The 19,329-nt window shown below is 36.0% G+C and overlaps 2 protein-coding genes across 5 annotated transcripts in view; one reads left to right on the top strand and one right to left on the bottom strand.

Moving 5' to 3' along the window:
• Nucleotides 1-4,632, bottom strand: part of LOC124155949 (copine-8-like) — a 30,044-nt gene extending 25,412 nt beyond the window's left edge. The window contains exons 1-3 of one of the 2 annotated variants that reach the window (XM_046530184.1): nucleotides 4,173-4,632; nucleotides 3,803-4,070; nucleotides 438-638 (exon numbers count right to left, since the gene is read on the bottom strand). In XM_046530184.1, the coding sequence (XP_046386140.1) occupies nucleotides 438-638; nucleotides 3,803-4,070; nucleotides 4,173-4,240 (537 nt within the window). In that variant the 5' untranslated portion in view covers nucleotides 4,241-4,632. The remainder of the gene's footprint in view (nucleotides 1-437; nucleotides 639-3,802; nucleotides 4,071-4,172) is intronic. The other variant, XM_046530183.1, reaches the window with a different exon arrangement.
• Nucleotides 4,633-4,770: 138 nt separating this feature from the next.
• Nucleotides 4,771-17,757, top strand: LOC124155950 (probable proline--tRNA ligase, mitochondrial). 3 transcript variants are annotated; one of them, XM_046530186.1, is made up of 7 exons: nucleotides 4,771-4,998; nucleotides 5,092-5,273; nucleotides 9,094-9,163; nucleotides 9,268-9,529; nucleotides 10,500-10,684; nucleotides 12,894-13,109; nucleotides 17,361-17,757. In XM_046530186.1, exons 1-7 carry the CDS (start codon nucleotides 4,894-4,896, stop codon nucleotides 17,685-17,687), a joined length of 1,347 nt encoding a protein of 448 aa, XP_046386142.1. In that variant the 5' UTR covers nucleotides 4,771-4,893; the 3' UTR covers nucleotides 17,688-17,757. The 3 variants fall into 3 exon arrangements, with proteins under 3 accessions (XP_046386142.1, XP_046386143.1, XP_046386144.1); XM_046530187.1 differs by having other exon boundaries at nucleotides 4,772-4,998; nucleotides 5,092-5,269; nucleotides 9,090-9,163; XM_046530188.1 differs by lacking the exon at nucleotides 4,771-4,998 and having other exon boundaries at nucleotides 5,163-5,273; nucleotides 9,090-9,163.
• The last annotated feature ends 1,572 nt before the right edge of the window (nucleotides 17,758-19,329 follow it).

Here is a 19,329-nt window from a genome sequence, read left to right as displayed (position 1 = left end):
ATTACTTAACATGAGTTTATTTTGAGAAAAAAAACAGAAACCTAGAGAGAAAAAAAATTAAAAATCCACAAAAATCTCCTAAATCTGGATAAAAATAGTCACATATGTAGGCCCGGTGCTACAATCCATTCTTCCTCAGCAGTGAACAACATATGGATTCAACACAAAGTTTATGTGGTAACCATTCAAGCATACCAGCCCCATCAACACACTTGTTACCACTCTAAACAGTTTTGAAATCTTAAGTAATCACCCTGAAGTCAGTGTCATCTTCCTTCCATCTCATTTTGCCAAAACCAAGAAAATAAGATTATTTTCGAAAATAATTTTTCTGTGACCTTTGGGTTGAGAGTCGAGCGCACTAACCAGTATACTACGGCATCATCCACAGTGAAAAAAAAATCAACTTACGAATAAGATTCAAGAAAATAATTTACCTTAGAAAATAAAAGAAAGGGATCCGATTTTCCAAAAAAATCCATTCTATCTAGTTTCCGTCCTCGAAACTGAAGAATTACATTGTCTCTGACAGCAACCAACTCCTCTGCACTCAAAATGATAAAACCATTTGAGTGTCTACTCATACTCTCATTTGAACTCATGGATAGTGGAAGTTGAACTTTGCCACGAGAAATTACCTAAAAGATAGAAAAAAATTAATCATTAAGGTTTTAAGAATTAAGTAAGGACTACTTTTTTGAATACCAGGACTCCCCATGGAAGAAACTGAACATCAAGAACACTTATTTAAAATGGAAAATATAATTCTTAGTGAGAAGTTTTACACTACAGTCTGAATAAAATATAAATGTAATACAATAATGCCTCTTGAGTAGAATCGACTTAATTCTAGTTGAGAACTCTAGTTCTCCCAGGGAACTGGAAATGGAAACTGCCCTCTCATTGGTACAGAGATATTAAAATTAACATGATTACTTTTTATTGATTCAAACTCAAATTTCACAATAACTTCCATTTATACCACTTAATCAACCTTCAAAAGCAGGAAATTTGGATCAGTAGGGAGGGCTTATTTGAAATTTGTTATGCTCTCATACTTATGAGCGTAATTATTTTCAAAATTTGGTATTTCAGACAATTTTTGTGTCTCTGGCACTCCCAAGTGACATCAACTGTTAAACTGGATTTCAAATATCTTTGGAGTTGAGGGGGTGAGGCTAAAGACAGAAGTAGGAGAGTAACCCTTTAATCAACCCTGAACACTGCAGATGGCCTCTGTAGATGGGGGAGAAGGCGTAATGAGATTACTGTTAAATGTGTGTAGGGCCCTTTCATCAAGTAGGGAGGGATTTATAAGGTTGAACGTCTTGGAATATGGCCCATGAATGTGGGCCTAAGACACAGCAAAATTAGCACAGCCAGATTTGCATATACACACCTATTTCCTATAGGAAACACTTGAACTGTGGGTATCATGTGTCGGCCGTCCCACTGATGAGTGGGTGGAAATCAAACCTGAACTTCAGGTTTAAATGAAAAAATGAGAACAGAAAGAGCACTAATGAGAAATGCTTAGTTAGATGATACACTTTGCTTCACTTACTCATGATCACTAAGATATTAGTTTGCAGCAAAAGAGAGGAGGTTAAAACAAACATCAACCTAGGACAGCATAAGCTTGAAGAGGTGAACGAGTTCTCTTACCTGGGAAGCCGAATTACCAGCGATGGACGGAGCAAGAAAGAAATACACAGTAGAATAGCGCAGGCGAAGAGGGCTTTCTACAAAAAGAAGAATCTTCTTACAGCTGAAAATACCAGCATAGAAGTAAGGAAACAATTCATCAGATGCTACATATGGAGTATGTTTCTCTATGGAAGCGAGGCTTGGATGTTGACAGCAGCAGAGAAGTCAAGAGTGGAAGCATTCGAAATGTGGTGCTACCGAAGAATGATGAAGATAAAATGGATTGACCGTGTGAGTAACCAGGAAGTGCTAAGGAGAATAGGAGAAAAGAAAAGCCTCCTAAAAACATTAAGCAGAAGAAGGGACAACTTAGTTGGCCACATTTTGAGGCACGATGGTTTGATGAAGACAATCGTTGAAGCCCCGAATGAGTTATATAGGACAGGTTATAAAGGATGTAAAAGAGAATAAAATGTAGCTATGAAGAGATTAGCGGATAAGAGAGAGAAATGGAGAGCTGCGTCAAACCAATCTTAGGATTGTTGACTACTGATAATGACTCATGATCACTTTTAGCAGGTTGGAAAACCTACTACAAATTTTTGTCCTTTTATCCTGAACAAAAGTTCAGTTTCTTTTCCAAAAATAGGGCAATGTTAAGTAAAACTTGGCAATTTCTGTAACTAGCCACCCACCCTATAGTACTTAAATTAAGAATAAATAATTTTTAACTAGCAGGCCACCTGGCATTGCTCGGGAAGGACAGTATCCAGAGAATTGGGAAACTTGGAATTTGGAATCCATGGTCACATGGCAGGATTTTTTGGTAAATTAACAAAGTTGGTGATGGTATAGGCACGTAACGACAAACAATAAAAAAAATTATTTCCATATACCGAGCAGGATATCAGCATATACTCCGCTCCACAACATTGATCCTTGTGTGTGCGTAGGCCAAAAATGATGTGTGAGCACATACCGCAGTTGAAAGGTTTGCATCAAGAGGATAATTAGTTAAGTGTAGAATCCTTTGAGTTATGTTTTCCCTACGATCATGTCACGAGGTGTGAACCTGGCAGGAAGTCCAACCACAGAAATTGTATCACCTGATGTAACAAACAGTAATGAGAAAATGACGCATAGGATGTGTCAGAAGCAACCGAAAGTAACACTATGGAGTTCAGGAATATAAGATATGCCAATGTACTAACTTTGGTCGCATTCTACGCAGTCGTATGGAAATGCATAGCAGACAGACCAAACAGACATCCTCTTTTATATAAAATATATATATATATATTATATATATATCTATAAATAGATAAAAACTTTATGCATATCCTTGAAAAAATGGGAGTTAAGTGAACATAGCATACTGAAAATTTCATTGTAAGCAACCATCATCCACAGTTTTTCAGGAAGACGAGGATTTATTATCATCTGGTATTGTAGCTGCAAACGATGAAGCTTAAAGAAATGTTTTAAAAGTAAAGTATCCAAGGTAATTTAATGAATTTTGTACCTTATAAATTGCAGGAAAACTCCCAAAATTTGAGAATGACCATAATCTACCAGGTATACATGGGAGGCAAACTTATTTTAACTACATTCTAAGTACATAAATATCAATTAAGATTGATTGCTTCGATTTTTTTTGCTCAAGTCTATATCAGTTTTCAATATAGGATATTTACCTCATTCGTCCATAGTTTTAATATATTAGTCCTTGGATGTTTTATGCACAAATCCGATTTTCATTTTCTGCCTTTGCTTTACCTTTTTCAATGCATAATATTTACCACATGGAAAATCACTGTGATTATACATTTTATCATATCAAGAGTAGCAATTAATGAACTTTTAAATAGCAATCGCCCGCGCATAATATTAAAATAAATACATAAAACATGACTATACATAACATTTTGAGGGGTATTGCTAGATACAAGATGACTTAGAAATCGAGGGATCCGGGTTCGAATACCGGTCAAGGCGAATGATTTTTTCTCTGTGGATTTTTCGCACGACTTATTTTATTTTATAGAATCACAAGTTGCACGACCACGTACCTGATGCTTTGTTTTCCAAATGTTATCAAAATAATAACTATTCTTTGAAACCACTGTAAGACTCAAGGGATTATAAAAATACTAACCTGACCCAATGTGCAAGTCGCCATGCCAAGAAAATCATGATTAGCAAGGTTGGAGCTCGATGAATCTACGTCGAACACTTTGAACAGTAAATGCTGTTGTTCTTCAAAGTGATAAGATAATACAAGTTTCTTGGTAAACTCAGGATCGTGGCAATTCATAATTGTTTCCGTGCGAAAAAATTCCACCCATCTCCTCTCGCCGAAGGGTTGATTGTAAACCACTACCATTGGATCTGACTTAGAAAAAACATCCATTCCCAGCAATGATCTGTAAGTAGGTGGATAGTGTGAGGCCGTAAATGGAAATAGAGCTCTGAATATTCACTGATTGACCATTATATTCCCTTAAGAGATCGGAATAACAATTTACCTGCAAGATATTGTCATTTCTACCTCAGACGTAGGGAGGGCAGCAGTTCCAGGAGTAAACGAAGACATCGTAATTATGCTCCTAACTACTGTATAAAGGTATAAAAGGTCTTGTCTTTTACACTGACAGGTTCCGGAAAGTCAACTACCGCATGACAATAAACATTTGTATTCCCATCCTCCCGCTACCACCCATCATTCTATTCCGCTTCACTCATTCCTAATTATTTTGTCTTCCAATTCGTGTAAACAAATATCATGAGAACATAGATGACCGACACGACTGACATCAATGATTTCTTTCAACGCAGTCATGGCCGCCACGGCAGCACTAAATTTTAACACCTTTAAAAGCAAAGTGAGTATATTTTGCTTCAGAATAAAAAATATTTTGTGGAAATATATTAATTTATAACTGAGGACCGTTTTTGTCACACGATTTTTGTAGGTTAGCGAAAGAAAAATATCTTTAAGTGGTGATTCGTGAACGTTGACTTACGGATTAAATTGTAACTACATTAAATGGTCCACCAAGGACGACCGCAACGCCGCGGCGTTGCGGTCCTCTTTTCTATATCCATGCACGACCTTAACAAAAGAAATTAGAATTTGAACCTGGCTCGAAGCGAGCGCAACATTTGGAAGAATTCGTGGAGAAGTCACCAGATCAATCGTGCCTCACGATAAATGTCTCTATAGAATAGTGTTGTATATTCTGAAAAATGCCTTGGAAAATTCAGAAATTGTCTGGCTTATTTCAGCCGTTAAAAGTTATCCCAAAAAATGCTAATTTGAAGCCCGACAATCTTCTGTCGAATAGCCAAAAGGTGAGACTCATGTAAATTATTTTCCCATCTCAGGGAGTTTTCTTTGTTTGTTTTCACCTTTCAATGTCTTTAACGTTCACACTTTTATTGCAGCTTATGGTAGAAAATGGAATTGTTCGGCTCAGTGGCAATGGAATGTTTCAAATTTTACCTCTTGGAGTCAGAGCTTTAGATAAATTAACGAAAATAGTGGACAAGCTGATGGCTCAGGTGAACGCCCAAAAGATTTTACTACCTACGATGACTGATGCTCAACTATGGATTAAGTCGGGCAGGTATCATTTTCAGCTTCATCTGTGTCAATTAGCAAAATCAGTTAATACATCAACATTAACTATTGGACGAGCTCATTTACTCCCGATTTTTTTCCGTATCGTCATATGCTTCAGCTGCCCGTCAACGTCAGGGAAAATCGTGAAATATTTTTTGACGTTAACTTCAACAATATAATTATGGATGTAAATATTTTGTGAACATTTAAATATATCCTAATGTCTATCATCCCCGATCAACATTCCTTGGATTCCCATTGGTTCGATGCAGCTCTCCGCTCAAACCCCCCAATAATAAATGTCAGATGTAGATAAATATCAACATCTGGTATTTATTATTAGGGCAGAAATTAATTTCTATCCTTTCTCCCTCCAAACCCTCTTAAACCCCTAGATGTTCCCTCCATGCAGTCATGTCATCTCATAGGTTACACCTGTCCTCTTTTCACCTGATGTTGGTGGTAGCTATTTAAGTGAATTAGTAAGTCTTATTTTCTTTTATAAACTTTTCTTTGCCCTTTACAATAAGTTTACATATTTCTTGTGTTGCATAAGTGAATGAATTATCTGGTATTTTGAACCAATCATTTCTCGTTTTCTGTAATAAATAATTTGTAATGTTTATTTTACCTTGTTGAAGCTATCAGAAAACAACTCACATTTCATGTCAAAAGCGCTTTAATTCAAAATAGCACCTGTTATATTACACGCCATTGCACATCACTCGTTGTACACTCAACTGGGTCACGGTCCGTTTCACGCTTCAAGCGATTTGAAGCGTCACCACTCTAAAGGCCGGTCCGTTTCATTCCTTCGCTTTGAAGCGCTTCAAGCAAGATGGAGAAACGGACCGGCATTTCAGAACGGTGGGCATTTCGACTTGGGTTGCTAGGGAGTTGTTGAGTGAAAGAGTTTGTTTATAAACATGTTTTCAATCACACATCTCGATCTTACCTTCAATCGCTCGGAAATGGAATGTTTTTTTCCAATTGCTAACAAATATTTTTGATGGCGAATCGGATACGAGTGATGACACTAGTACAAGTGAGAGTGAGGAGGAATTGGGAAACGTCGATGAGGTGGATTTATTAGTAATTTATGCCATTAAAATAATGGAGGCGAGGGGAAATCTGGCATGGAAGCCACGGATTCTATCATACGTAGAAAATGTGGTGGGGAATTACAGTGCACTAATGTTCTCAAGTAATTTCAAATATTGTCATCGATAAGCCTGATCTTATTTAAAATAATAAATCAATTGTGTGGCGGGAAATGCAGCTACCGTCCATGACGTGTGGGTGTTAAAGAAATCACGGCTCTCTTACATTTGAGCCATCAAGAGGAATTCTTTCCCAATGATACCCACATCATTGCAGACTCTGCTTATGGAATCAATGAACATTTGATGGTACTATTCAGAGATTTTACGGGTCTTGATGCGAAACGAAAAGATGAACTACACTGCGGGATGACTTTGCGTCAGAAACTCTTCAATGCTAAGTTTTCGAAGGCTCGAAAAGTAATTAATGATAAAAAAGTAAGAGACAAATTGTAATTAATTATATGTGGAAAAGATAACGGTATTCATCTTGGCTTATTGTGCACTCCATAATAATTGTGAAGAAAGTGGAGGCGAAGTGCCCGATGTAGCTCCAATTGACGTGGAAAGAGTACCGATTAAATTTAATGAAAATATAATTAGGATGAGAGGGGTGAATAAAAGGCAGAGAATCATAATAATGAATTACCTCAGAATTAATTACATTTATATATATCTAAGAAATAAAATACATTATAATTATAATACAATAACAAATTACAAGAACTTATCATAAAAATGCATTGAAACTCTTCTTACTTATTTCATATCAATTACGTGAAAAATATTATGAACACCCAATTAAAAAATGTCACTGATTTTTAAAAATTAGTTTCTTCATCAAATCTATCACTGTTCTTTGCAATTCCATTTTCTCCTCGAGCCTTTGCCGCTTCTCTTCATATAAATTTTTTCCCTCTCCTCCGTCGCCTTTTTTCTTTCTTCCCTCTCTCTTTCGCGCTCCCGCTTGTTATTTTCCTTTTCCTGGTTGATATTTTTAATGAACTCCTCAATTATTACATCGACTCGCCTCTTCTTTGGCATTGCTTGGGAAAAATGAATTGATAGAGATTACCACAGGAAATAATGTTACTTTAGGGACTTTTAAGCTAATTAATTCAATAAACTAAAGTATCGTCACAGTAAACACACTATTAAATAGAAACATCATCAATCGCTATAACGCTAAAGTCATTAACATCTCTTGAAATAATTCATCGTTTCTATTCACTTACTTTCTGCAGATTTTGACGGCCCTTCACGGCATGGCGGCTTCCTTTAACCGATCGGGCATCCACATTTAATAGCATTTTTCTCTCCATTACTTTCAATTATTTACCAAAACCTTTCTCAGCAACGAGGGTAATGTCTTCTATTCCACAGCTTTATTTATTTATCTCAGCGGTGCATAGTAACCGTGATAATATCATGGGAAATTGGTGCAATTTCTCGAATGATTGCAAACGATATATCGCATTCGCTCCAAACACTTCATGTAAATCAAACTTGATAATTTATGCTCGCTCCCGGGCCCCACCTTCTGTGCTTCAGAGCCCTCCAAAGCGTGAAACGGACCGACCTGAGGCGCTTGAAGTGTACCGCGACCCTGCTCAACTAACTGAAGAAGAGTTCTGGGACAAAACAAAAGAATGGCGAAAAGTTGGCTACTTTATATGACACACAATAATAATTTAAAATATTAATTCCAATAGAAGCGACTACCGAAAAATATTCAAGGAGGGTGTAGAATAGAGAAGCATTATTCCCACAGGTGAAGGCTGTAGCGAGCAGGTGAGTGGGTCAAATAGGGATTCAAATCCTTTCCCCCAAATTCTTGGAAGATTCATAGTTAAGCATACTCCTAAGGGGGGAGGAACTCTCATCATAAGGAAAGGTGAGTTCATCGTACCACCTCATGAACCAGACTTACTCCAAACAACTCAAAATGCACTCTTATTTCAAAATTTTCCACAGAATCCAGTTTTTTTTACCTTTGTCAATTATATTTAAAATTTCCAAGCTAAACTCAGATGAATTGTCACAATTATATCAATGTTTTGCAAACTTAGATTTGTTGTCACAGTTAAAAAAAAATTATATTAATTCATCAATTCTTAAATAAAATTTCCTCTCATTCTGGCGAACATTACAGCAATTAAAACCATTTGTGTTACATCTCAACAAATAAATACCACTTTTTTCATATCATTAATGGCATGAATTAATTAATGACAGTGAATTCACCTTTCCTTGAGATGAGAGCTCCACCCCCTTAAAAACCTTGTCCGATGATCCTTATTAGACCTCTGTCAGGTAAATGAGTCCCCAACCTATACCCCCCATTCCTTCTTCTAAATTTTACTCCACCTACACCTTTCAGTAATGTATATAGCTGGCCAGCTGCTCTTTATTCAGACAGCTCACGATAATGATGTGTAAATGTTGAAACCGGCAGAGCAAATACTGTGTGAAATTGCGACTGCTATTTCTACCTTATTAATAAAAAGCAATAAAGGTGTCTATATATAAACAAAATAGAGGTGTCTATAGATATGTATGCATTTCCTAGTGATGAAAAAAAGAGGAAGTTATGACTGAAGTTAATCCTGAAAGTAATAGCCTTAATTATTATTTGAAAGCCAAATTGATCTATATCTTCTATTAAAATTCATGCTCTAAGTCAATTTTCCTTTGTAATAATCCTTTTTTCCACTGCTTAGGTAGATGGCACACTGCTGGTGCAGAGCTGTATAAGTTGAAAGATCGCCATAACAAAGATTACCTGTTAAGCCCTGTAAGTAAATTATAATTCTTCTTCAGTTTCTAATAAATCACGAGCATTGCTACAAAGTGCTACGTTTCTGCTTTTAATAAGCAATGATTTTTCCTGACTTGCAGACTCATGAAGAAGCAATAGCTGGATTAATCGCTTCTATTTCACCAGTATCTCATCATAAATTACCTATCCGTTTGTACCAGATATCCAGTAAATTTCGTGATGAGAAGAAGTCTAGATTTGGCATGTTAAGAGGCAGAGAATTTTTGATGAAAGATTTATATACATTTGACCAATCACTGTCAGCTGCCGAAAACACTTATGCTGAAGTATGTCAAACTTATGATAAGATTTTTGATGTGATTGGGGTACCGTATGTAAAAGGTAATTCCTGTGCATGATTTCTATCATCTTAAATTGATTGAGTGTTCCATCCATTATTTTTGTTAGCATTAATTTGGGCAAATGTATTTTATTTTTATATTATGTATTAAAAATATTTTTTATAACTTTTATGGACATGATGTTTCCTCCCTGCTGCCAAGCATACATAGAAAATGATAGCATTGATCTTTTTGTGTAGTGAATCCTAGAGTATGAGGGTTAGAGAGATGAATCCAATGCAATGAAGTATTGCATAACGATAAAAAACGCAATATATAAAATTATAAGTAATGAAGCATTAAAAAGTTTTTTTTGGAGGATCTCTCAATGCCCTTAATTTGGCCAAAATGTATGTCCTAATTGTGTTCTACCAAGACAATTACTCACAATCAGTGGAGAAAAGGTAATTTTTCAATTTTTTATATCTAATTCCTTACACTTCTTGAGTCAGAAACCATAAAAACTGATAAATTTTGATATGTGCACTTCTATTGTTGAATTAAATAATTTAATTTTCGACGTATTTGTCCATTAAAAAAATCATTGGGAACAACTGATTTCAATTCTGCTTTACATTCATTGAGCAAAATGTTTGCTTAGCAGTTTCAACTTTATTTACTGACGAAGGGAGGTCAGGGGATTCCATGATGTTTTAGTGCATACATATTTTCTGTGATGCAATTGGTATTTTATCATTAGGTGTTGATTGGTTCCTGGAACTTAGAAATATCATTGCAATTGAATCTAAAATGAATTTTAATCTGTTTTCAAATACTAAGGTTTTGATGACCACTTAGTCACAATCCATGCCTAACAAGTCAGCCTATGGCATCAGAAATCCACTGGGATTTTGTAGCTTTCATAGGCAGGTCACTACAACTGTCATAGCACAGCAGGAACTTTTAATTCTGGTCATTATGACTGGCATGGTCTTGGCTTTGCGATTTGATTTTTCTCTCTTTCTACTTAGTGGCTGCTGATAATGGAATTATGGGTGGTTCATTATCACATGAGTACCACTTTCTAGCTAACATTGGAGAAGACTTGTTGATGTTCTGTGATACATGTAATTATGGTGCAAATAAGGAAACATTCAAGGAAGAAACTTGTCCTTCCTGTAAGGGCAGAAAAATGACAGAAAGAAATGGCATTGAAGTAAGTGTTGCTTTTTCTCATTTATTGTATGATAGCTATTAATTTCTAGCAGTGGTTGCACTTTGCTATTGCTGTTAGCTAAGTTTTTGGTCATAATTCTTTTGTGCTTATTGGCATGATGGAGTTGTGCACCACAATCCAAAATTGCAATTCTTTAAAATAATTTGGTGGATGGGAGAGATCAATTATGATGAAAAAATATCATCCTCATTCTCTCAAATTGCAAAATATAAAAAAAGAAATAATGGAATTTGTTGCCCATTTCATAGGTTAGGGATGCCATTGGTATACCAGTTCATTTACTGATTCAGGGTGAATCTCTAACTGAGGGAGTGAGTTGTTCCCAAGAGTTCAAACTAAGCCTTAAAATGCCTGAGCATCAGTGACTTGCTTGGCAGGAACTTATGAAGTCAGCAGCTTTTGTGAAAGGGTTGATGCTTGGATTTTTTTCTTAGGAATAGTTTTAGAGGATGGCAATAGCTTTAAAAACTGAAAAATATGGGTTTCTTTATTTTTCTAACTCTCACAATCAACCATTGGTAGATTTTGGGGGGGCACCTGCTCCCCCAGATGCTTAACCCTCAGACTGCGGGAGTTCACGATTTTAGCGGCAAGCCAGTGCAGAAGAGTCACAGAGACCCTCTGTGCATGGGGCACCCCCTGCCATAATGGCTGGTATGTTAGAGCATAGAGTAAGTATATATATATATATAAGAATATACTTACTCTATGGTTAGAGTTAAGCCCTTTAGCGATCCTTATGGGGAGGGAAAGTGTCCAAGTGCAAGATATTCAGGTATCAATAAAAATTTTGGGTAAATGCCGCAGTCAGCACGCAAAACGAATGAAAACGTACCGCACTCTTAAGGATTTAAAAAATTGACAAGGTTTTTAATATGGTCCCATTATCATTAATGTCGTTTAGTTTTGTGTTTAAGAATATGGAGATGAGGAATGTATTTAATACCGTAATTGTTGTATGTTGTTCTTCATCCCAAATATGAGGGGACCAATGACTTGCAGACCCATGTGCCCCCAGAAAAAAATCCTGTATCCGCCCTTGCAATCAACTATTTAAGAAATTGGTGATGGAAGTCATTTTAAGTTTCTTTTTACTACAAACTCGGTAATCCATACATTGTCATTGTGAGAAAGAAGTAACACTGGGAAAAAATTCACGCTCTTCCCATACACTTTCAAACTGACTTATGTGCATAATGCTCATGTTGTGCAAATTGGGGAGTTTGCAGCAAGATCAATTTTACTCTCCTAACTTTTTTTTGGCTATTCCGTGACCCTTTTATTTATTGAGGTGCTAATTTTGATGTTGACCATTGCATTCTTCCTATTTTCATCATTCATAGTGGCTATGGAACAATTGTCTTAATGGCAAGAAACTTCAATAGAGTGCCAGGCTACTTGATCCCCGTCGCTTGTAAGAGAATTTCTTCACAGAAACCACGCCAAACCAAAATACGCACATTTTGCATCAAAATCCACTTCTCTCCTGAAGATGTTGAAGGATTACATACTGGCAAAAGAGTTATCATCAGGCATCAAACAATGCAGTGGAAGCTCAGAATATATGACTGTATAAGCCTTGCATCAACATCACTCCTGGTCTTGGATTAAACATCCAATTAAATTCTGATTAGGCCTATCATCATACCCTTCCAATTATTCTAGCTATAGGACCCACAGTCAGTGGAGTATAGGCTGGTTTGACATTTACGTATGCTCTTCGATCAAGATAATTCATCTTATCTTCTCTTCTCAGACTCATACCTAATTTATTGGGTACTGAACCTTTCAAATTAACTTTGTGAACTGACTTTAGTTTCTCTTTATCAACTATGTATGTTGATATATAAATATTTTGCAGTATGAATTTGTAAAGTATTACTGAAACCCCATGAAATTAATTTAGATGTATGTTTAGATCTATGGGCTGTGATAAAAATATGAAAATTTAAAATTTTTTTGGTACTGAATGAAGTATAACTAAAGTTGTTTTCTTCCTTTGTGCCAAATTTCATGTATGCAGTAGTTATCAAGATGTCTCTCCAATCTGAGATTAAAAACTCACTCTTGACCAACCTTTTCTATGCTGTGAATGTGAGATGCCCTTTGGAGATTTATAGCATAGTATGTATTTATGCATAGTTTTCTTACAATGAGGTAGAAATACATAATTTAACTTTTCTTTTAGGTTGGCCACACTTTTGTACTGGGATCAAGATACTCTGAGCCGTTGGAAGCAACATTCAAGGGCATTGATGGTAAAACCACTCCATTGCAGATGGGTAGCTATGGACTAGGGATGACTCGTATTTTGGCTGCTGCCATTGAAACCCTCTCACCATATGATGAAATCCGATGGCCCATATCCTTAGCTCCGTACACTGTCTGTATAATTACACCTAAGGTAATTAAAATTGTATCTTCAAAGGAAGTAAAGGTACTTGTAATGCTTAAGCTTGCCATTGCGGGATGACTGTGACAAAAATACATTATAGTCTCTATATTACGAACCTCCATAATGTAAAAATTTACAAAAACTTGGTGATGTCAAAGTCATACTCCCAGGCCGTTCCCATGTACAATACATTGAGAAAAATCTCTTATTGCAAACCTCTATATTAATGAAACCTTCTGATAATGAAGTCTGAATATAGGCCTCCCCAGCAGGGGGCTAAAAATATGTTATCAGGTATTTTTTTCATTCTTAAGTCCACGAAATTCATAATGGAGGGGGTCAGGGTACATTATCAGAAGATGCCAGCATGTTCAATGATGCTTAACCCTTCAACTGTGCAAATAAGCTGAAATAGGCTATTGAGGGTTCCTGGCGACTACTAAAGGGCAATAAAAATAAAAAGAGGAGTAAAAGATGTCCGCATGACAACTACTTGTCAAAAGAACTTCTAAGCACCTATGGACTCAGAGAGTAGAAGCCTAGTTCAAATCATCAATAGACGATGGGAGCACTCTACTAAGGAGATCGCTTATAGACGGAGGGAGCAGGTTAAGGGTTAAGGCATCCTATTGCAAAGAGTGCCCAAGTCCAGGTTTTTAGAATTTTCCTCCACATCATTTTTGCTTCCCCTCTTCCTTGCAAAATTTCAACTCTCCAGCTCCTCTTGAAGTGGTTGGGAATTTGTATCCGTCAGTGAGTGAGTCAGTCGTGCAAGGGGTTATATTTGTTATGGGCATGCCTTAGTTGTTACCTCAGTCAGAATTTTTTGTCCCTTCAAAAATGTCCCAACAGGAGTCCACTGCAGCTGTTCTATTAATGGCTCATGCAGGGCCGTAACTAGGAATTTGGTCGGGGGAAAAATCTGTTTGCCATCCTCTCTCCCTCCCCACCACTAACACCCGTATATATATAACACACCCGTAAGCCATTTTTTTGGACAGTAGAAATTACGCATTGTATGTTTGCTATTAAGAAGCATTATTAATTTGCATTATTGTTTAATAATTTATTGATTAATAATTATTGTTAAATAGTTTAACGAGAAAAATTAAATAACTGTTTTAATTAACTATTCAAGTTTTGCCACCCCCTGAAATCTGCCACTTAGGGCATGTGCCCTCCTGCCTTGCCTGCCTGGTTCCAGGTCTGGAGAGGAGGGAGTCTCATAGGATTGGCGGCGACAGAAACGGATTCAGTCCGAGTCGATCGGGAACCTATCCTACATTCGTCTTCCGTGCATTTCACACATACTATCGGAAAGGGTTCAGCTTTTGTCATGATGTCAATAGTCATCGTACACGGGTAACGATAAAACGTCACAATTTTCAAGAGACAAGTGAGCAGTGAAAACAACCTCCCATAGGTTTGACACTTCACAATGGAGGCGAGAGGTATATATGAGCATACATAAGCACTAATTGATAGATTGTCACATAATGGACGAATTTATTATTATTATTGTTATTGCGGGGTAAAATTATTTTATAATTGTTCATTAGTAGTTTTTTTATTGTAATCCCCTGTCGTTTTGTGCAAATTTTGGGAATGAAGTTAAATGTGAAACGCGTTTGTTCTTTCAGTCTCTTGAGAGCATGGTTGATTGTTACGATCATGTATCATAAGAACTAAAATACATGTAGTCATGAAATCCATCCTTTTTTCCGATAACATATGGTTTACTTACTCAATTGTTTAACCAAATTGTCATATTATCATTATGTATCTCATTTCAATATGAGTCTTGACCTTCTTCAATAATGTTATGGTCTTCATGATATGCCATAAACATCCTACAAATTTTCCGTAAAAGTGGAGGTATGCTGGAAGGAAGCGCAGTGATTAAATTAGGTCAAATGGTATTATTATCAATGGTTTGAGTTATGCTGGTTAAAATAAACAAAAAATAATGTGGTTAGATTGCTATCTGTTATGCACTTACTCCGTTCATTTTATAACACCATTTTAATTGGACAAAATGACAAACAGTCACTAATGTGGCACCTTATATTATATCTTCTAAATTATATTTCACTGTGCGAAAATTCAAGAGAGAAAAAAAATTAATGTTCTCTATGGGTTTCAAACACGTGGCCCTCAGTATATAGGCGAGTACTTTACTTCAACCAATTGCGCCATCAACGCTTTTCATGGGAACGTGGAAATTTGTGGACTATAGCTGACAAGATGGCGTGACGGTGACTCTGTATAGTTTTTACCGTGGCTATTCCCGTTATGCTTGAACTAATATTTCATATTAAAACGAATATTTACGATGTACACTATGGAATTAACTGTATAAGGTATATAACCACGTATTATTTCAATGTAACTACGATGCCAAGTCACGTACACAATCATATCAAACTAGACAAATTGTTATAATTCCAAACCCACAGACACGTTTCCAATTCATTATGCTACCTACTTATTTGTAAGTCATTACGCCATGCATTCCAACTTGTTTAACGTTCTTTTTACCAAATTACTCGTCCAAATAACGTACAAACAAACTTGAGCCGAGAGTGATACAGTCTGCGCATTTATTGTCTAATTTACATGATAATTAAATTCACTTACACCTATATTACTCAATCAGAACATCCACATATATCAGCACTCATGAAATAAAGTGGTATTATTTTATCAGAGCCAAATAATTAATAAAAAAAACAGCATCATAACAGATCACCATTCGTAACCGAAGTGACTTTCCGGCACCTCTAGCCCAATCGACTTCTATCCTATAGAAAAGCCTTCCTTGAGTCATTAGGAAGCAAGTCTGAAACGCACGGATTGCCTCGCCGATAGTAAGTGACGTAGAATCCGCGTCAAGTCTCCCAATCCGCTCGGAAAGGGAGACTCTTAAACACACTCATGGGCTCATGTGATCAATCAGTGTGAACACATTGCTCATCCTGCAGCAATGCAACCCTCTGTTTTCTATATCAATTTCAGAAACACCTCCATTTGTAGAACCCCTTTCAGAAAAGTTGCCATTTTCCCCCAAGCTCATGAGTTATGATAAATTCGCATTTATTTTGTTTCTACTGCTTATAAATGTCAATGTAACATATGTTCAGGGGGGTTATTCTGTATTTTGAAATGACCATAATGGTATAGCTTTAGAATCTTCAAATAGACTGAGCAATATGAGTCAGTCATTGTTCAAGGCATCAACAACGGCAATGGAAATGAATCATTCCTTTGCAAATGAGCCCTTGAAATCAGTGTTGTAGCGAGGGGGGTTTAGGGGGTTAAACCCCCCCCCCCCCCCCAGAGCTCAGAGAAATTTTTAAGTTCAATACATTTTACTTAATTGGATTGATAGCAGTAATAGAATAGTGTTAGGATTGATAAAATATCCCTCAGAAAGCCTAAAACTCACTTTTTTGAACCTTTTATCTTAAAATTCCGCAATTTATTAATCTCGTACTTACTGCTTATCCTGGTGGGTAGTCCATACCCCACACACCCCGGTATTAGTTGCACCTAAACCCCCCCAGCCTTATTTCCTAGCTGCGCCCCTGCTTGAAATGATCCATTATTCAGGTGGTCACTTATTTAACTTCCAAGCAACATTCGTATTCAGTTAAATTTTATGGACTGAAGTCAGTCTTTTTTGTATTTGTGTCTGTTCAATTTGTGAAGCCCGGTGCAATCCTTGATAGTAATTTACTTTAAACTGGAGTGGATAGGGCAGATCAATCATGTTGCTGCTACCCCTTGTTTTGAGGTAGAAATGGTTGAAAAAATTATTTTTAATCATAATAGCCAATGTTCATCACTAAATGTAATTCCTCATTTTCTAGAAATTAAAAAAGCAGTGGTCGCTATAGGGTAACATTTAGAGATGTGACCTCATATTAAATACCCAGATTGTTTTGTGAAAAGAATTGCATTATAAAAGGGTAAATAAGTTTCTCCACATTTTTTAAAAAGAGGAACAAGCCTTGAACCAGAGAACCATTGTTTATGGCTTGTTTAAAATATTATTGTATATAATACGTGAAATATGTACTTAGCATTATGCTTAAAAATCTGTATTCCTTGTGTTGGCTGGGTATTAATATTTTTTACTAATGTGAGTTGGACTGTGTTGTATTTGATATACTGTTACATGTTTATGCCTGATCCCAACTTATTTTTGCACATTCATTTTACCATACTTTATATTCATTGATTATTTCCTTTCGATTTTAGGAGGGAAGCAAGGAAGAATCTGCATCTCAGTTAGCATATAAGCTTTACAGTGAATTAAACTGTATAAATTCCTTATGTGGTGACATCATTGTTGATGATAGAGGTTCAATGACCATCGGAAAGAGAGTGCTAGAGGCAAGAAAAAGTGGATATCCATTTGTTATCGTTATTGGAAGAAAATCTGTATTTGCTGACCCATTATTTGAAATTATCAATGTTTCCAAAAGTGAACAATTGGACCTTAATCTAAAAGAAGTGTTGGAATACTTCCGTGAAGTTTCATCTGAAGGAAGTGGTACAAAGCAAAAAGAGGCTTTGTCTAGTTAAAAATGTTACATATTGCATTTTGTGCAGTAATAATAAACTGAGTGCTCATGGACACTTGAAAACCTTGAAATCAACGAATTATTCTTGAATTTTCAGCAATGGGAATTTTATGTGTACTGATTGGGGTCATTGAAGCTAACCCAAAATCATAATCTATCAGAAGAATTTGGTTGATAACAGGGGGATGAATTACTGTGAAAAAATAATTCATTTTCAATAATTTGTTCATTATAAAAAAAAGTACAAATGTTGCTCCTTTTTTTTATAAATTGATGACTTTATTACCTTTACGCACCAGATTTTTATGTCCCATTGTTGCCATAGCCGCCTCTTTCTAGGTGGCTTTGGCACTAACACAGCCACCTAGAGAGAAGGCCTGATCACTAGCATGTGATGTCACTCATTGTAGGGCTATTGCTAGAGCAGGGCAGAGTTGAAGCATTGAAGGTGCTAATAATAATAATTATAAATTTTATTGGTCCTGAGACTGGTGTGTTACAAGTATAGGACAAGTCAAATATAAATCTTAAATCATTTGTTACAATACATTTGTTTGCTGTCTGCGACACTGGTTCAGCCGCTGTAGTGAACAGATAATTGATATCTAATTTACCCAGTCAATAAGAATATAGTCAGCTGTTTCCGAGAAAATACTTGTAAGCATACATTATAATATGTATTTTAAAATTTGAAATGATTCATTAGTATTGCGTCTAATCCACATATTATAATACCTCCCCATTCTCCAGAAAAAATCTATTTTATAACTGATTCATTGACCTGCCAAAGTATCTTACCTTATCTATGGAATTTAAATAAGAAGTATTTGTGCGGAAAATTAAATATTTGCTCTTAAGTTTTGGTTTAAACTTTCCCATCTCGTAACTACTGCGAAAAGCTTAATATGCCTAGCACCTAATGCTTCCATGGAATTTCATTTAATATGTTCCAAAATTAACATTTCATTTGAAAAAAAATTGGAGACGCATAAATTGTTGTTGTGAGCCAGAAGTACTACGTACCAAGATTAAAATTTGAAATAACTTTCTAGAAAAGTCTTTTTGCACTGAAAGAGATTTATTCATCAACACAAAAGCATCTCAAAATTCAACAGCACTAAGTGGTGATGTCAAGTATTTGATTGAACCTGGTTGATTCCATATACTTTCCTTGGATAAATAATTTCTTTTTGGCAGAGTGAAAGGATTTCACACAAGGCCCCAAATGGTGTTATTAATTGTGAGTAAATTTTTCTTTATTTTGACTCTGAATTAGCATGGCATAGCAATGCTTACCATGGAACCTGATGAAATAGGATTATTATTTATTCATAATTACCAGTGAAACATAAGATCATTGACACATTTGCTGTTATTATGCTTGAATTCATCAAAATGCAAGCAAAAATTTGCATAAACATATGTAGTTCAGCCTCAGCTACCAAAACGTACCCATACCAGGTACTAAAGTATTTGAAAAATTATTTGGGATGAGCAAAAGTCTTAATGTCACTTCAGTAGATGTGTCAATCTAATAAAATCGTACAGTTCTAGATCAAGGCCTTACCAAACCACTAGCATAAACATTTGTAAAAAATCATGATATCTCTTTAATCAAACCTCAGATCTACTTACCATGCATG

The sequence above is a fragment of the Ischnura elegans genome, chromosome 3 (assembly GCF_921293095.1).
Source record: "Ischnura elegans chromosome 3, ioIscEleg1.1, whole genome shotgun sequence".
Classification (NCBI taxonomy): Eukaryota; Metazoa; Arthropoda; class Insecta; order Odonata; family Coenagrionidae; genus Ischnura; species Ischnura elegans.
The sequence above is the reverse complement of the archived record's forward strand: the minus strand, read 5'-3'. Positions and strand labels throughout refer to the sequence as shown.